A 19,157-nucleotide genomic window follows, 5' to 3' on the forward strand; every position below is an offset into this window, starting at 1 on the left:
TTCTCTTGTCTCTAAAATGGGAGCATTGGATTTGCTGCACTCTGAGCTCCATGTGGCTGGGAGCATTGGATTTGCTGCACTCTGAGCTTCCTGGGCTCAGAAGTCTCCAGAGCTATGTGCTGATACCAAGATGCCCACCGTGTCTTGGTTTGCCTGGGACCTTCTGGGTTTTAGCACCCAACACCCTGCATCAAGGGAAACCCCTGGGCAAATGGAGAGAGCTCATCACCTTAGCTAGAACATTAGGTTGGCCTCCCCTCTCATCTTACCCACGAAGAGCAAGACACACAGCATCTTGCTTTCGTATCTGTGTGGCCAAAGGACTATTTTCTAAGCCATTTTGTTTGTACATGTGTTTCAACGAGTCAGCTGGAAATCTTTTCAAGCCCTGGTGTGACTTCCTCCTTTTCCTTCAGAACTTCTGGCCAGCCATCTCCTCCCCAGTCAGGTTTCCCTCCCCTGTCCCCTTCCCGCATCTTGGGATGGTCTTTTTGATTATCTGTCCCCATTAGCTCCCCCAGAGCAACTTTAGTTCTTGTTGTTTCCCCAGCGTTCAGGCGGGAGCTGTGCCAGAGCAGATGCTCAATACATAATTATGGAATGTCTGACTCTCTCCAGTGCCCAGGACAGGGCTGCACACCTCCCTCAGGGTTTCACAGCCCAACTCCAGGGCAATTCTGTTGGCAGAACAGATTCTTCCTAGAAAGGACTGCGGGGAACCACTCCCCAGGTGTGGCTTCTTAACCCTTTCTGTCCCGCAGGCTCTATGGGCATCTGATGAAGCTCATGGCCGCCTTCAGAATAATTTTTAAATATTGCATTTGAATTGCAATGAAAACAATTTTACTAAAATACAATTATTGAAATATTTAAAAACTTTTGTGATATAGTAACATGTGCTTTTTTATTAATACATTAAATAATAAGATTTAGCGGTGAGTCTGATATGATCTTACTTTCAGAGTTATGGTAGCTTAAACAATAGTTTGAGATAGCTATAGTAACTGACGTGTGATGTGAAAACATCTGTGATTTCTCTTAGTGACAAAACCACAGGAACTTCTTGTTGCCTGCGTTCATGATCAAAGGAAGTACTAAATACCATTTAGAGACTAGTGAAATGAAGATATAATTTTTGTCCATCCCAATGTCACAGGCCACTCAGAATTCTATCCTCAGGACCCTTGGTGGTGGTTGGGGGTTGGGGGGTGGGGCGGTCCATGAATTCCCGCTTTAAGACAAAGGAGTTTTGACTCTTTAGGTTAGATAAACAAGAAAATCACCAGGATATGAGAGAACAGAGTGAAGAGCATTGACCCTGTTGGGTTGGGCTAAGCAGAGAAAGGTTTCAGGGCAGGTGAGTTTCAGCACCGAGTGTTGTAAAGGTGAGCCAATTCTGGCAGGGAGCAAGGAGCTAGGAGTGAGGGAAGGAACCATGTGGAGGGGTTGCTCTTGTGACTGAATCAAAACAGCAGACTGACATCACAGCCACGACCTCACCCTAGAGCAAGCCTGCGTCTCTTTTGTCACTGAAAAACCAAGCCATTGTCCCTGTAGAACAGGGTACCTGCCCTTAAGCTTACATACAAGGGGAAAAACAAACACAAAAGTTAACGAGACAAATATTAAATTGCAGTTCAAAATACGTGGCCAGAAGAATTTGGAACATGCCACATATCTGGTTAAGTGTACACAGCACAAGCCAAAGGTGCTCAAAGGAGGGGGTTACCAGCCTCTGAGGTGAGGATCAGATGGGGAAATGGGCAAGAGGCCGCAGCTTCTGAAGGAGAGTTAGAGCATGCGCTTTGGGATGGCTTGGTGTTCCTCCTATCTCAGTGATCTCTGTAAAATGGGGATAACTAAGTATGGCCCGTGACATAAACTAAGTACTCAATAATGGGAGCTATTATTACCATATAAAAATAATGATAGATGTTTGCAAATTGGTTCTAGCAACACCAGGAGATTGGAGAACCTATTCTTTAGGGTGGTAGATCTGAAAACAGATTTGAATGAATGAATGAATGAATGAATGAATGCGTCCTCGGATTGGCTCTGCCCTCCAGACCGGTTCCTCCCCCATGCAACCCCCTAAGTGGCTCAATGAAATGGACCTCCAGCTCTGAAGTCAGCAGCATCAAATGCGTGTGGTGGTGGAGAGAAGTGGTCTGTCATTATGGGAGGGGGAAGGGCAGCAGCCCAGGCTGAGCAGGCGGATGTCATTTCCGGAGGGTCTTCGCGTGGCATCCCCTCGCACCGCCCCCCATCGGCGAAGAGCCTCAGTGGGCCCGTGGACCAGAGGGCTCTGCAGTGCCCAGGCCGATCTTGGGCACAAGCAGTCCAGGAGCTGCCTGGGTCAACCGCGTGGGAAACGTGACGGCGGAAGAGCGGCCTTATCCTGGGAAGAACGCCCAGGCTAAAGTGGGGTGGGATACAGATAGATCTATGGTCCCCTAGTCCTTCCAGGCCGAGGTGTATCGCACCCCGTGGGAATATGGGGTCTGGGGAATTGGGGTGGGGGAGAAGCGGAGCCTCCTTGGCAGAGGACGTGGAAGAAAGGGCTTCCTAAAGGAGGAAACAAGCGCTGCCGAGTCTGCTGGTCCCTTTAAGAGGCCGGGCTGGCTCTGCGGCGGCATCAGCTAACCGCGTGCCAGATGCAGCTCTGCGGTCCATGTCCCCCGGCAAAAAATCGGAGCCGGGCGGGGCGGCAGGACCCAGAGCAGGAGAGGGCGTGGTCCAGCGGGACCTGGGCGGAGCCAGAGCTGTAGGCCGCCGGTCAATGGAGCCGAGAGACCCGAGGAGCCCGCTAGTGGGAGGAGCCACGAGGCTGTGGGCGTGGCCCGGAGCTACAAACTTCGGGGGCGGGGCCTCCGGCTCGAGAAGCACCGCAGAGTGTGGCAGGATAGGCGGGGCGACGGAGGGGGCGGGGCCTGTGTCTGCAGTGGGCGGGGCCCGCCGCAAAGGGGCAGTGCCGGCTAAGAGTCCTCTGCGAGCGGCTGCCGCGGCGCCTCCACAGCGTCTCTGACAGCCCCCGGCACCGGTACCCGCGACCCTCGCTACCTCGCGCAGCCGCCGCGGCCTCCATCGCAGCCCAAGTCGCGTCTCTTGCTTCGGCGCCCACATCCAGGGGAAGTCCGGCTCGCAGTAGCTGCGGAGGCCGCATCTGGCGCGCATCTGGAACCACCCCGCCAGCCGCTCTGGAGCCCGCGCCCAACCTGGCCCGGCCGCGCCGGGAGCCCTGCCCGGAGCTGGAGCCTTCCCTGGAGCCGAGGGCCCGGGGCCCTGAGCTGCGCAGCCGGCGCATGGTGAACTCGCTGCTGTTCGGGGAGATGGCCTTGGCCTTCGGCTGCCCGCCGGGCGGCAGCGGCGGCGGCGGGGGCTGCCCCGGCGGGGGTGGCGGCGGGGCCGGGCCAGGGCCATCGCCAGTGACAGCGGCGCTGCGGGACGACCTGGGCTCCAACATCCACCTCCTGAAGGGGCTCAACGTGCGCTTCCGCTGCTTCCTTGCCAAGGTGCACGAGCTGGAGCGGCGCAACCGGCTGCTGGAGAAGCAGCTGGAGCAGCAGCAGAGCGAGCGCGAGCGGCGGCTGCGCTACAAGACCTTCTCCCGCGAGCAGGCCGTGCAGACCGGGCCCGAGCTGCTGCGGCCACTCGCACCCGGCAGCGGGCACGGCAGCGGCAGCGGCGCGGTGGCCGGCGCCAACGCCAACGCCGTGGCCCTGGGCGGCCTGCCCCCCGGCGGCGGCTCGCACCCGCAGCACTACGGCCGCCTGCCCGGGACCATCTGGAGCTACACGCAGGTGCGGCGCACTGGCGGCGGCGGCGTGGAGACCGTGCAGGGCCCCGGCGTGTCATGGGTGCATCCCGACGGCGTGGGCGTGCAGATTGACACCATCACTCCCGAGATCCGGGCGCTCTACAACGTGCTGGCCAAGGTGAAGCGAGAACGCGACGAGTACAAGCGGAGGTGAGTAGGACCTCGCCCCTCCTCCCACGGCTCCGGGGTTGGGGGCGTCTAGGTCGCTGACTGTGTGTTCGGGAGGGGCGAGTGGCATCCAGCTGGTCCTAGCAGGTGCCTGGAAGCTGTGTTAGCAGAACGCCCTACGATTCCTTGGAAAACTTAGTTATCTAGTTCCGAGAATGGGGACGAGCGCTGGCCATGCCGTACACCTCCGAGCCATCATTAGACCAGGCACATTGTTTTCTTGGTGAAAAAAAATCAGTGTTTTATGTGATCTCGTTTAATATTCATGGCAACATGGAATGTAAGACATTCCTATTTTTATTTTGTAGATAAGGAAACTGAGGCTCGGAGATGCAAGAGACTTACCTAACTAAGGTGGCTTGGTTAAAAAATGATGAAGCCAGAATTTGAACTAATGATTTTAACACATCTCGGCTAGTCTCTCTCACAGCTTAGGTATTTTCCCAAGGATGTAGGAGGTCAGCTCTCCTCCCTTCATGGGTGAAAAGAAACTCTTAATTAACCCACTGGCCTTTTGTTCTTTGAATTAAATGAGATCATGTGTTTCAAAGTGGATGGATCTGTCCCTACTCGCTGGGGCTAGGGTCTACCTTCCTCCAGCTCTGTAAGGTCCGGCTGGTTGAGCTGGATAACCAGACCAACAACAGAGTGGCCACAAGCTTTTAAAAATACCTCCCTTTACTCCTCTACCCTCCCTCCTTTGTCATGGGTTATGGGGTCCCAACAAATTCAGCCCTAAAGGTCCACAGGAGGGAATAACATTGGACTGGAAGACTGGGCATTGAATGGACCCAGACCACCATCTCTGGCTAGAGTGCAGGGCATACTGCCTACAGAACTGGCCAGCACATTTCTGTCCAGCCCAGATTCCCCAGGTGGGAAACTGACATTGTTTCCTGTCTACCACCTGGCTGATAGTACTGTCTGCTCAGCTTTCCAATAAGGGACGAGGGATCTCTCAGACCAGACCTGGGTGGGTGTGGGGCCCTTTACTGTCCCAGCATGGGCAACTCTGCATTGGGAGCCTTGGGTCTGAACTCCAGGGCTTGGAGGATGTGCTGAGAAGGGTCTTTCCTTCCACTTCCGAGTCCTGGTGCTCACATGAGCACAGAAGTCTGCCCAGGGAGCTAGGCATGGGTCTCCTTCCTTTTCCTCCACTGGGCAGGATTCAGATGCCAGCTCTATCACCTGCCAGTGAGATTGTTGAACCACTTGGAAGCCTGTTTGCTCATCAAAAAAAATGGAATAATGAAATCCACCCACGGTTGCATGAGTAGAGTGTAGGACAGTGATACCTTTCGGAAGGTATAAAGTAATCAAGTTGATGTTATTAAAGATGGTGTGCTCTTTGTCAAGGTATCAAGGAGCAGATGCCTGGAGTCTTAGGTCTCTCTGATGGAGGGCCTGGTTTTTCTGGGGTGGGTCTTACACCCCGCTGTGCACCAGCTACTTTCCTGGGCCGGCTGTCTCTCTTGAGGACTTGAGAATGGCCTAGTGCCTTGCCGTGGGGAGGCCACCTCGCTGCCCATTGTGGGCAGCTTCGTTGGGGTGGGGTAGGGAAACAGGCACTTGCTCTCGGTGGTGAAACGTGGAGGGATGGGCTTTCTGTCTGTCACTGTTGATTGTGTCCTCATGCCTCAGGCTTGTATTGTGTTTATTTTCTTGTGTGTTCTTTGCACCTGGCTACTAAGGAGATGGAAAAACCATGCCCAGTCTTAGAGGGAGGCAGGTTGGTGTTGAGCAATGCTCTGTTTAAATTGTACCCAGGGTGTGGGGTGTGATGTCAGCTTCTGGCGCTGGCCTGGAATGAGATGGGAGCTGCTGAGACAGGTGGAGTGCGGGTGTCTCTTCCCGCCCTCTGAAGTGTGTGTACACCTTTTCTTCCTCCATTTCTTCTCTTTTTTTTCTTTTCTTTTTTCTTTTCTTTTCTTTTTCTTTTTTTTCTTTTCCTTTTTCTTTTTCTTTTTTTGCCAGGTGGGGAGATGCATCTTTTCTGACATTGATTCAGGGCTCAAGTTAGACTTTTCCAAAGCAAGTACACTTTCTTCCTTGGGCCTCAGTCTCTTGATCTGTAAAGGGAGAGGTAGGTGGGCTAGCAGCGTGCTCTTGGAAGCTCCAGGCTTCCTCAGCGATGCCTCGGGAGTTCCTCGAATATTAAATAAAATTTTATATTTAAAAATATGTTAAGATGTTAATATGGTCGTAAAAATGTGCTCGCTCACTTTTAAGTTCTTAATGTTAACTCGCGGAAGTCTACTTACACATTAGCTTGTTCGTAGTTGGGCTCGAGTTAGTCTCCCTCCTGCCTTCTCTAGTTGTTGGAAGAGTATTCTGAGATTACAAAGCAAACTGCTAAAAACTATCCCCATTTGTAGCTACTAATCCGTGTGAGTCAGGATTTTCTTGAAACTCTGCTGCCAAAACTGGAGATAGAATTAAACGGAACGAGGAACTGCCATCCATGATCCCAGTTCTAAATATTAATGGATCAAAATAGTCTCATCGACCTCAGTGATTGAATTTGCAATAAGTAACTGTTATATATTTGAACATACAGTGTAAATTTACATAAGTAACTTTCTGGTTTTACCTGGTTCTATTTTCGGGTTTCTTATAAGAATTTTCTTTTGGGAGGAGGTGGACATAGGATCAACTTTTAAAAAAGTTTAAAAACCACTGGGCTAGATGATCTCAAAGGGTCTTTCTAGCCTTGACGTATGTAAAACTGCGTTTGAGCTCCCAGACTACTTCTGATCTCCTGTCTGTAAGAGAAGTCATAGTCTGAGGCATGAGGCTGAGGAGTTTGCCTGGGTTGTTGGCCACCGAAGAAGGCTCAGGTCCTTCTAGGGTATCTAGCATGGAACCCCAAGCAGTGAGCAGTGGAAAGAGCCTGTGACAGGGAAGGAAAAGTTCCAGGGTTTCTCCCAATTCACCCAGAGGAACTCACAGCTCAGAGACCCCCAACTTGCTTCCCCAAAGGGCAACCTTGGTTGTGTAGCTCAGTGTTCTCCAATTTGGAGGCCTTTGGGGTTCTACCTCCATAACTTGTGCCCATATCCACGTACCATCATTACTTGTATTATTTCTTATGTAAGGTATTTTTAACAGCTTTATTGAGGTATAATTTGTATGTCATAAACCCTCTCATTTTAAACATATGATTTAATGATTTTTAGTAAATCTACAGAGTTGTGCAACCATTACCACAATCCAGTTTTAGAATGCTTGCATCACCCCATAGAGATTCTTCATGCCCACTTGCAGTTAATCCCCGTTCCCACTCCAGCCCAGGCAACCACTGATTTGCTTTCTGTTTCTCTAGATTTCCCTTTTCTGTACGTTTCATACGAATGGAATCATGTAGTACGTAGTCTTTCGTGTCTGGTTTCTTTCACTTCAAGAGTGTTTTTGAGGTTCATTCATGTTGTAGCTGAATTCCTTTATGTTGCTGAATAAGATTCCACTGTATGGCTAGACCAGGTTTGGTTTATCCATTCACCTATGTAGTCAGTAAAATTTAAATTTAAAAAGTCAAATCAACTGCTGTGTACCACTTTACATCATGTCATGTACCATCAATGGTATAGGAATCATGCTTTGGGGACACCAACCCAAACCAGCTTCCCCTGGCCTGGGGTCCCCAGCCCTGGCTCTCTTCACTACTGCTCTGGTTTTGCCTTGCTCCAACCTCCTCTGAGCTCTTTAGTGGGAGTGGGTAGGGGGTGGGTGGGGAATGTGATTACCGAAACTGTAATACCGACAAGGTTGTCAAGCGTCGATTTGGAAACCAAAACAAACATCTCTGCCCTGTCACCACCCAGTGCCACCAAAATATCCTGTTCTGAGTTTGCAAGCTGGGGGCTTTTCCCCGGGAGATTTCTGCTGAATCTCTCTGAACTTTAAACAAGTGGAGAGTTTCTCTGAACTGGCGTCCGAGAAGCATCCAAAAGACCCAGATTCCAGATCTGGCTCCACCACTAGGCAATGTGTGACCTCAGGCCAGTTTCTGCTCTCTGAGGTCTTCCACCTTTACACAAGGGGGCCCCTTTAGGGGATCCGCCCAGCTCGCTCTACACTTCGGGTCTGTGATTTGCAGGGGCCCAGGTGAGGGCCATGCTTTCTGCCTCCCGGGGTGATAGTCTGGGCCTCCCCTTCTCCTGCCCCAGGCCCAGTGTGCTTTGGAACCGGTTGGTTTTGTGTCCTTCCCCTGTAGGTTGCCAAGTGTCCCTGCCCCCTACTCAAGTCAGCATGAAGGGCTTAGTGTATTTTTTCACTAGTATCTGGGGTGATTGGAGCTTTGTTTGACAACTAGGAGGGACCACGGTGACCATTTAGCCTGGTGGTTTTCAAGTAGGCCCTTCGGAGCCCTGGATTACAGAGCAGGGTGCCATGGGGTGATTCTGGGGACAGAGGGAGGCTGAACACCTGAGATTTAGCCCATGTCAACCACAGCAGCTCCATTTTCACGACTCTCAGATTGATATTCTGAGGACAGTTCAATTCGAAAAGAAGTTTCCGCATTTAAGAAAAACAAATAATGAAAGAAATCATTGATTCAGCTGAGATGGGGAAACTGAGGCCGGTGAGGTGGGGAGCTGACCCACAAAGCCTAATGAGAGCTTTCATCACTTCGAAGTGATGCCCACATCATCTGCCTGAGGTCAGGGCTTGGTAGAGTTATTGCTACCATTTTGTGTGTCTGCCTTTAAGCATTTTTTAAAAAGCCACTTTCAGGGATGGGAGGGACTTTTGTCACAGCTATTTCTGCTCATGATCCGGAAGGGGCTGGGCTGTCAGCCTGAATGGAAGACTCCAAAAAGGGATGGTGGGCGAGCCAGCTGGAGTGTCCTTTACTTTTTCCCATCACACCCTTAAGCAGGGTCCTGACTCTGACACTGTGTGACTCTGGACTATCGCTTGGTCTCTCTGAGCTGCCCGAGCCACTGCTTTCTGTAAAAGGAGAATAATGTTGCTCCCCTAGGGATTGGGAAGGAATAAATGAACTCGCCTGTTAAGGCACCTGGTCCTTGGTAGGTCCCTGCTCTATCCCCGCCCAGCCTCCCACCGCCACCCCAGTGTCTATTCCCTTCATTTATAGAGATTTCTCAGCACAGCGCTGGACTGCCCAGCAAGCACATCCATTTTGTGCTACTCTGGAAGGCGCCGAGATGGTGTTGGGGGCGAAGGAGAGAAGGGCTACTTCTTTGTCCAGCATCTAAGGAGGGTGTTCTTCCTACTCTTAGCGGTTGATTTATGCCTCCGGAAATCTCTGGCCACCCCCCACCCCCACCCCCAGCCCTGTCTCCCAACCTCCTTTCAAAGAAACACACAGCTCCCCTCCATCTAGCTTCTCAGTATTCCACAGTCTCCTGGCTGGGCTGGCATTCTCTCTGGGGACAAATTTGGGAGGGATTTTTCAGAACCTCAAGCTAGAGGGAGCGGAATGAGGTCCCAGAAAAGAAAAGGAAGCAGAAGCGGGAGACAGCTGACACTGAGGATTCTTCCTCTCAGGAATGTGAGGCGGGGCTTTTGCTTAGGCCACCGGATGCAAGCCGCCCCCCCCACCCCTCCAGCACACACACACACTCACACTCACTCACACTCACTCACACTCACTCTCACTCACTCTCACTCTCAGGCTCTCTCTCCAGGCCCGTGGCCTGCATCCCCGCACGTGTCCGTATTTGAAGGACACAGAAGGGTAGACCCAGAACCTGAAGACACCCTTTGCTGCGAGGCAATGCTTTGACTTCCAGGGGAATTGATTTAAACCGTGGCAGGTATCAGTGATATCGGAGGCTGTGCGCTTTGCATTTGGAATCCTGGCGTTTGATCACATCGCTGAGATGTAGCTTGGCTGGTATTGCGTTTATTCCCCGTGTCATGGATGGCTGAAGGCCTGGGACAGCAAAGGAGGCAGCTGGATCGTCCTCACTGTTGGGATTAGGATGTGTTACTCTTCCCTGACTTTCTTCCATCGGGCATTCCTGAGCGCCTACTACCTTCCCCCTTCCCCATCATGGCAGCCTACATACTCCCCCGCCAGTTGTAAGCTCTGCAGGGGGCTGGCTCCAGGTCTGTCTTCTTCATCTTGTACTTGAAGAGCCCAGCCAAGGCCTGGCTAGCATCCTCCCTGAGCAAGTATTTGTGCAGTGAGGGAGGGCTCTGTGTCTGGCTGCTGCGTGCTGCTAGGCCCCAGGGGAGCTGGGAGATATAAGGCACAGATGACATGGATGACTGACACGGACTCTATATTTGGGGACTTGCAACCTGTGGAGGGAAGCGTTTGGACTTGGAGTCAGGAGACTGGCCCTCCAGTCTTGACACGTCAGTTCAACAAGTTCGAATGAGCACCTCTTGCCTGCTGCCGGATGCTGGACCGTGAGCATGGGAGTTAAAAGCTGAGGGAGCTCGGGCTAGTCACTGTGCCTCTCTGAGCCTCGGTTTCCTCATCTGGGGAAGGGAGATGCTGAACTCCGTGTCCCAAGGTTGTGGAAGGGGTACATGGGCTCATGCGGCTACAGTTCTTTGCAAAGGGTGATGTTCAAAAAGAGTCACACAGCAAGATTTCACAGGGCAGAAGGATGGGTGCCCGAAGGGGTAGGTGGTACTGGCTTTGTGAAGTGGGCAGAAGTCCAGAACCAGGGTAGAAGCTGGGAGGAGGGTGGTCCATGCCCTTGCTGACAGCATCTGGGGTCTATGCAGCCTCTGGGCATTGCTGACTGTGAGGTACTCAGAAGATTCCAGGCCAGACGGAAGACTGGTGATTTCTGACGGTGCTGCTTGCCTGCCAGGGCAGTCAGTGCCTTCCCATCCTCAGTGAGCACTGGTGCTTGGTTTCCTGGGCGGGATGTGGTTTCTTACTTTAGTTTCTGGTACAAGAGAGGGTAGTTGTCACCCAATGATACATCTGGTAAATGCCTCTGGTTCCCTCAAAGGGCTATGGCCTGACTGAGCCCCCTGGGTGGCGACGTGCAGCAGCAAGAGCCCCGTGGAGTCCAGGTCATGGTCCTGGCTTGCCTGTGGGGTGACCTGAGCTTCCTGTTGTCCACTTGGGTGGAGACAGTGGGAAGATGGGCTTACTCAGTGCGCTGTGAAGACTCTTCTCTCTAACTTTATCAGAGCGGTCTGAATTCTGCACATGTCATTTAATCTCTTGTACCTTAGTCTGTTGCTCTGTAAAATGGGGGTAAGGTTTCTTATGAGTTCTGCTTCCCAGGGTTGATGAAAAAGATCAGTTGACATCATGGAGTGTGAAAGCAGTTTGAAAAGGTTTAAAAATAAATCGTAATGACTTAACAGCCTATTGATTGAGCACCTACTATGTGCTAAGCTCTGCGATGACTTCTTTAAATAAGAAATTTAATTATTAGAGCAACCCCCAGAGGTGGGAATTGATTATGCCCATTTTACAGGTGATAGGTTCAGAGAAGTGAAGAAATCCGGCCCTGGTCTCACAGTGAGTCCAGTCTGGATCTCCAGACCCCAAGTTCAGTGTTCTTCCCCAGAGGGAGATGCAGGCTGGCCTTGTTCTACATCACCTGAAGGATGGTGAAGGCTAGTCCAGGGTGCAGAGGCAGCCCGAGGCATAGTGTCTCCCCACCACCTGTCACAATATTGCCATGGCGGGTGGCTGAACAGGAAGTGGCTGCTGCCCTGGGAAGACTTCCTGCTGTCACTTTACAGTAATTCTTTATGAAAAGCCAATGAATCACTGGCAATGGTGGACAGATAAGGCTCTCAGGCCACCATACGAGACCATTCAGTCCCCCGGCTCTTTGGAGATGATCCTAATGGGGGTACCACTCTGGATAGCGGGGAGTTCCTGGTCAGCCACAGAGGGTGGTACACCCAGGGAGGTGGGCCTGGAATGGAGATGCGGAGCAGGGAACACATATTACTGGCACTTTCCATGTGATCTGATTTAAACCTCAGACGAGTCAGCAGAATAGAAACCAAGGTTCAGGAGGAAAAGTAACTTGCCTGAAGTCACAAAGCTGGGGCTGGATGTGGGTTGAATTCTCTAAGTTTGAGCTCCCTTTGTCATGCAGGCACCTAAGCTCTCCTGGGGAGTGACTTAGGTTTCTCACCAACTGAAAAGCAGGAGAGAGCTTCCGACATTCTGGTGGCAGGAGAGAAACTGGCCTCTGCCCTGGCCTCAGCTCCCTAACTTTCGCTTCTGTTTGGTGCCATGAACTTTGCCAGGGTGCCCGGAGCTTGTCACAGTCATCTGTGTCTCTTGCTGGGGAAGATGATCCTGCTGGGTGTGGAGGTCTGAGAAGCCAAGTTTCTGTTTCCTCGACAGTGGCTGGGCACCCACCGCACCAGACACAGACCCTTCCCTCAGGAGCTCAGAGTCTGGGGACGCAGGCAAATGTGACAATGCCATGTGACAAATACTTGTTCCAATAGTGCCTGTGCATACTAGAGGCACAATAAACATTTATTTATTGATTTATTAAACAATTATATAACACTTATTCTTTGCCAGGCTCCATTCATAGCAATTTACATTGTATGTCTGTAACCTCATAATAACCCCATGAGTTGGGTACTATTATTAGCCCATTTCAGAGATGCTGAAACTGAGCCACAGAGACAATGAGGGAACTGGGCCAAGACACAACTTGTAAGCAGCAAGCCAAGATTTTAACCTGGGAAATCAGGCTGCAGATCCCACCCAGGAAGGGGCATGCCCGATGCCAGTAGTGTTCATGCTCTGAGCCTCAGAGAAATGGGAGTCATAAATCTGACCTCACGGAGCTGTTTGGAAGATTACACGAAGCGATGCCTGTGGAAGCACTTTATCAATTGTCAAATGCTCTGCAGTGGGGACTAAATGATTGGAAGCCCTGGGCCCTGCCCACGCTGTTGTTTCTTGTCCAACTTCCCATGCAACCTAGGGCTGCTCAAAGCTCCATGAGACGTCCCATCCTCCCCTCGCCTTTATAGTCATACTTCCTCTGGATCCTGAGACAAGCTATGATGGGGCGTTGGACAGAAACCTGCAAAACTAGACAGCTTGGAACAGAGCGCTCGTGTGGAATTTGTAAGCTAGGGAGAAAGGAAGCCGAAGAGTGTTTCCGCTGCTTATCAGCCCCGTGACCTTGAGAGAGTCATTTGCTTCTCTGAGCCATGTTTCCTTATCTGTCAAATGAGGACGTTCTTACTGCATGGACCGCGTGAGAAAGTGAATGGAATGCCTGCTGTGGCAATTATTAAATGAGGCTGGGGCAGGAATCGGATGGCACTGGGACCCTGGCCTGGGCAGGAGCCCCTCCACGTGGCCGTGCTGGGTGGGGGCTGTCTCCATGCTGTCTCCGAGATGCTTGCTCGGGGCTCTCTGGCCTGTGTGCTCCGACTTCGTATGTGCTGGTTCACACAGCCCCCCTGCTTGTCCACTGTTCTATGGAGAGACGCCCCCACAGTGGAGACACTGCCTTCCGCCCTCTTAATAGGCCATTTTTATTACTGGGGTTATTTAAGACGGTTCTTGGCTGGCTGCCGCCTGTTCGCTGTCTTGGGGGAGGGGAAGAGCTGCTGGTCCAAGTGGACCTTGTGAAATTCCCAGGCAGATAGGCTCTTCTCTGGGCAGGGTTGGTATATCTTTCCGGGGCCCGTGGCCTGCTGTGACAATGGGCAGAAGGCCATCTGGGGTGCAGTGGGGAGACTGGGACTGGCTTTGGGAAAAGCTTGTCATAAGGTGAGACCACAAGACCAGAGAGCCTTGGAGCTCTGGGTGGGAGCCTGCTGGGACCCTGTGGTGCCTGAAACCCAGGGATTCTGGAAGGCACCTGAGCCATCTTAGGACCAGTTAAGGAAGGTTTCCTGGAGGAGACATCACCGGAGTTGTGTTTTGAAGGTCCAGTAAGGGTTTAAGAGAAGGGAGAAGCGTGCCTCAGGTAGAGAAAACATCTTGTGCAAAGGCCTGGAGGTGAGATTGCCAAACGGTGCCTCATCGAGAGCCTGCTCTTCATGCCCACCCCTGAGTCTGGACGCAGACGGAGCCCGGCCTGCCTGCTCTTTCTTCTTCCCCTTCTTGTTCTCCCTCCCTCCTTGTGGCCTTCTTGGCTCTCTTTGTTCTGTTTGCTATCCCACATCCTCTCTCATTTCTCTCTCTCCCTCTTTCTTGTTTTGGGCTCTGCTCCCTATGGCTGGCTTTCTCACCTCCTCCCTGTCCCCCATGTGAGGCAGGGGAGGGCTGCGAGGGGGGCCCTATCCCCCACCTCTCTGCCCGATGCCAGGCTTCGGTCAGGGGTTCTTTGTTGGCTGCTGGGGCTTTGTGAGCCTACGTGTGTGTGCGTGCGTGTGAGCACGTGTCTGGGGGCCTCTGGGTATGCCCTGTGTCCTGGCTGAGGACTCTGCCTCTGGTCACCCAGACTATTTGTACTACCTCTTGTTCATCATGGTGGAGGGCAGGGGAGGCTGCCTGGTGAGAGGGATAGCTGCCAGGTTGTGGAGGTCAATGCTAGTCATGGGGGAACTTGGTCCCTCATCTCCCATTAAGGTCTGGGCCCAAGATTAGATACAGGTTGGGGAGTGGGGGCTGGGAGGCTAGGCTGCTCACCTTACCTCTTCACCTTACCTCCCCTGGTCTGACCGCCTTACCTGTCCCTTCTCCCTTACACTTTGACTTCCTCTTAACCTCTAGCAGGCCCAAAGGGTTTGAGGTGCCCTCCGAAGTCATTTAACCCAGCGGCCCCCAACCTTTTTGGCACCAGAGACTGGTGCTCCTATGAGAATGTAATGCCTGATGATCTGAGGTGGAGCTGAGGTGGTGATGCTCGCAGTGGCGTGTGGCTGCAGACACAGACGAAGCTTTGCTAGCTTTCCTGCCGCTCACCTCCTGCTGTGCCGCCTGATTCCTAACAGGCCCCTGATTTCCATGGCCCAGGAGTTGGGGACCCCTGATATGACCCATGAGTTTATACTTGCTTTCTAAGAAAATACTAACATGTAAAACATCAGGACTTATCCAGATTGGGGAAACTGAGGCCTAAGCTCAGCTAGCTAGTGGCAGAGCCAGGATTAACTTGATGCTGAGTTTGGGGACCCCCAGCTCATAGGTGGTTCCTTTCTGTGCCTCACGGCATGATAAATCCATGGAATAAAAAGGAATTGCTTTGCTCGCTGTTCCTTGGGGCACACTGTTGGCCCATGATCTGTCCTTCATGCGAGTGGAAGCTCCGACTCCGGTGTGAGGCTGCCTGGGCTCATATGACCATAATACGAACTGTGGGGATGACAACCTTAGCTCACAAGTTGTAATGCAGATTCAGCGAAATGGTGCTTGCCTCGTGCTAAGTGGGGTGCTGGCCCTTCAGCTGGTATTGCTCTGTCCCTCCTGCCCAAGCCTGGCCTTCCCCAGCCCCCAGGCCCGTGCAGTGAGAACCACCTATCCCTTCCGGGTTACAGGCTGCCCTTTTGTGTTCAGGGCACTTCCTTTCCTTAGCAGGGCAGTCTGCCCCACCAGCGAGGAGGTCACACCTCCTCTCCTCCCCAGCAGACTGTTAGCACAGGGTCACTGGGCGGACAAGACCTAGTCTTCAAGACTGTGTCCAGCAGAGTGTGTCACTTGAGCTTACTTGTTGGAGAGTGGTCTTGAATGGGGGAGTCTGTCCTTGGCCCTGTCTCCTTGTGGGGACGTGGAAGCAGTCTCAGGAGGTCACATCCCTGGCCTGAGATCTCACCGTGAGTCAGAGGCAGAGCAGGGATTCCAGCCTGGGTCTGGCAGACTCTTCTAGAGTGCCTCCTGTCACACTGATGGGTTCAGTCTCCCAGGCTGAGAAATGGGCCACACTTTCCTGGCACTGGCTCTGGCCCTTGGGCCAAGATTTGAGAGTTGGAAGTTCAAGTCCTGCCTCGCCCCTCAGCAGGCAGCAGGACAGCTGTTCTTCCTCCTGGACCTCCGTAAGGTGATGGGAAGATGGCTTCCGGGTTCTTGTCCAGCCCGCAGACTGCCTCTGTGAGGCCTTGTGGGTGAAATGCTCTCCCAGACCTTGGCAGAGAGGTGATGTTGCAGGCCGTCTTGGCATTGTTTTTCCAGGGTTGACGTCAGGGCAGTTGGTTTAGGGTTTCATCTCTGAGACAAAGGCGGCTTTGTAGCTTCTGCCCAGTTTACGTCCAGGCGCATCGCCCCTCAAGGTGGGAACGAGGTGGAAGGGATTGTGGCGCCCAAACACGGGAGGCCTAGACAGTTGGACTCTTCCTCGGCACCTCCAACAAGAAAGCAGGATCTCCTAATCCCATGATACTCATCTCGCTGTTTCCTGAGAGCGTCCCATGTGACCGATGCAGCTCCAACTTCATGGATGTTTTCTCTAGACATCATGACACTCCTGAGGAGTGGCTGTGGTCATACCCACCGAGGAGGACACAGACTCGGCAGCTGAAATGACTTGTTACTTGTCATAGCTAGAAAGTGGCAGAGCTGGCACGTGAATTCGATCTCTCTGGCTTAAAAGATCCCCACAGGGTTCCACCACTTCAGAAATCCGAGGTGCCTTGGGGAGAGGCCAGAGCATGTAAATCTCATGGCTTCAGGGATCCATAGCTTTCATTTCTATTCTTGGGATTCAGAGTTGGGTCGCTATGCTTGGAGCGTGTGTTGTCTACATAAGCATACATCTGTAGTGCACATGTATGTACAAGTTATGAGAAGAAATTGGACGCCGAAAGGTCTGCAGTCAGGAGGAAGGGATTCTAGGGAGGCCTTTGAGGCGGGTGTAAGGGGTCATTGCAGGGGTCGCCTAGGACCTTTTGCTCTTTTTCAGGAATTATCTCGCTCGATTATTCACCCATCTGTCCGTCCGTCCATTCATCCACCCATCCACCTGCCCACCCGCCCACCAGTCCGTCCGTCTGTCCATCCATTCATCCATCCATTTATCCATCCATCATTTTCAGGACCCTCTGAGCTCAGGACTATGCTTGGGCCCTGGTGATGTCGCTGCAAGGACCAGGAAGGCACACTCGTGTCGCTAGGCAGCTTGCCAAATGACCGTTAAATAGGAGCTGGAAGAGGCCTTAGAGATTGTTTAGTTTCTGTCCCAACACACAGGTTTTTTCAGAGGAGCAGTGACTTGCCCAAGTTTACGCAGCTAGCCAAGACTCACGGCCAGATCTGTGGACCCCACCCCTATGTTCTCGCCTCTCTGCTGTGCTAATAGATAGCTCGTCTCCTGGCTGGCAGCCTTTTGCCCAGCCCTTCCCTCCTTGGCTATTTTGATGTGTTCTTGGCTTTTCTGGAGTCCTCTGCGGGCTTTGTCCTGAGGGACATTCAGAGATGCTGGCTGGACCAGCATGCAGGACCTAGATTGGGGCTGAGCTTGGCCATGCTCTGCCCTAAGGTGACGCGCTTGTCCATTTGGAATGTCAGATTGGCTGGACACCCGAGTGCAGAGACTCTGAGGCCCTGCTTTACTGTTCCTTGTGGACACCAGCTTGCTGTCCTCCGGGGGTCACTAGAGGTCATTTGTTCCTTCCTCACCTTGAGTCTAGGACCACTTCAGATCCCACTTAAAGATCTTACTACCTCAGAAGGATGTGCCGTAGCCTTTCCATAGATATGCCTTCCAGCGTCGTAGCCTTTTCCTTCGGGAAATGCTTCCTGGTCTGTAGCCCTGATCCCCCATGCTGCGTTCCCCCTGTTTAGCCTTCCACACAGTAGGAGCGTGGACGGACATCAGCTGCCTGGTGATGACCCTTCCCAAGTTCTCAAGGAAGCACCGCCCCCGCCACCCCTGAGGCTTACTCTCTTCCCGCCTGAATCCCTCTTGACTCACACGCACCGGCTGGGGCATGCTCTGTGTAGAAAGAATCTAGCTGGTCCCTTTCGAATCCAAGTTCCTGGGAGGGAGGTACATTCTGTCTCCTGGAGTCATGGAACCCTCTGAGGCGGAAGTGGCCCTGGAGCCCAGGGATAACCCCTGGCCCATCTTTCCTGATGGAGAAACTGAGGCCCAGAGAGGTTGAGTAGCACGCCTTACAGCCATTCGGCCAGCCTGGTGGAGCTGAGTCTTCTTCTTCACAGGGCAGTGCTGTTTCCAAGGTTTGGCCAGGGACTGGGTTTTCCAGCCCGATAAAGGTGGCTGGTGGCCTCTGGCCTGGCAATCTCCGCCCCAGACAGTGTCCAGGAAGCAAAGCAGCTGGCTCCACCTGGCTCCGCAGGGCTCCCCGGCCCAGAATCAGTGCCCTCCTCTACTGGCCCTCTGGTCGGGCAGATTCCTGGCGGTCCTCAGAGCTGGGCGGCAGCCTCCTCTACTCCCACATGTCCTTTCTCACCTCGTAGCTGCCCTGACTCCCTTTTGGCCATGGAGTGGCCCCTCACTTCCAAGGGTGGATGACGGGAGGCTTGAGCGTATAATCGTGGGTAAGTGGCCAAGGGGACATTAACTCCTGTGGCTGGGGCAGGAAGGGGTTAAGCAGTTCTGCCTGCTGGGGCTGAATTCCCAGCTGGTGTCCTGGCCCCTCAGGCCAACCAGGCCATCTGGCTTGACAGATGCCACATGGAGTTCCATCTGTCCCAAGGCAAAGTCACCAGAAGGAGGCCTTTGTGGGCCTACTTGGGTGGGCATGGACCTGGCTGTCTGTCCCTAGCAGGCAAGGCAATTTGGGGAAGGGCCCTCTACTGGGCAGGCTGCCCTGGGGTGGCTGGCCTATTGTCTCCCAGAGGTAGGAGAAGGGAGAGCTTGAGTTTTCAGGAGCAGCAAGAGCTTCCTTGTGCAATGGGTCTAGGAGGTGCAGGGACAAGCCCAGGGTCACACGGTGAGTCAGTAAAGGCAGAGTGGGGCTTGTACCCAGACCCTACTCACTGCTCCACCCACCCCATGGCTCCAGCTCACAAGTTCATTCATCCAATAAATACCAGTTGAGGGCCTACTATGTGCTGGGCACTTGGAGACTCTGATTACCAGACAGCATCCCACTCCTAGTGAGGGGAAGAGGGAGTCCAGAGGGGAGGAATGGCACACCTCAGCCAAGCCCAGGACCCCGGACCCGGGAACATCACCCTGCCCCACCTCGCCAAGCAACCGGAAGTGTAGAACTACTTGCTAAGAGGAGCAAAATAATGTTAGATGCTCATTAGTGTTAGTGTTCACCATCTCGTACAAGCCTCAGTGAGGCAGGTATTGTTATTACCTCTATCTTATAGGTGAGGAAACTGGGGCTC

At 52.9% G+C, this 19,157-nt stretch overlaps 1 protein-coding gene across 1 annotated transcript in view; it reads left to right on the plus strand.

Annotated features, from left to right (window-relative positions):
• Positions 1–2,962: 2,962 nt before the first annotated feature.
• Positions 2,963–19,157, plus strand: part of IFFO2 (intermediate filament family orphan 2) — a 43,101-nt gene continuing 26,906 nt past the window's right edge. The window contains exon 1 of the mRNA XM_039842070.1: positions 2,963–3,967. Within this exon, the coding sequence (XP_039698004.1) occupies positions 3,303–3,967 (665 nt within the window). The 5' untranslated portion in view covers positions 2,963–3,302. The remainder of the gene's footprint in view (positions 3,968–19,157) is intronic.

Source organism: Pteropus medius, unplaced genomic scaffold (assembly GCF_902729225.1).
Source record: "Pteropus medius unplaced genomic scaffold, Ma_sr-lr_union100, whole genome shotgun sequence".
Taxonomy (NCBI): Eukaryota; Metazoa; Chordata; class Mammalia; order Chiroptera; family Pteropodidae; genus Pteropus; species Pteropus medius.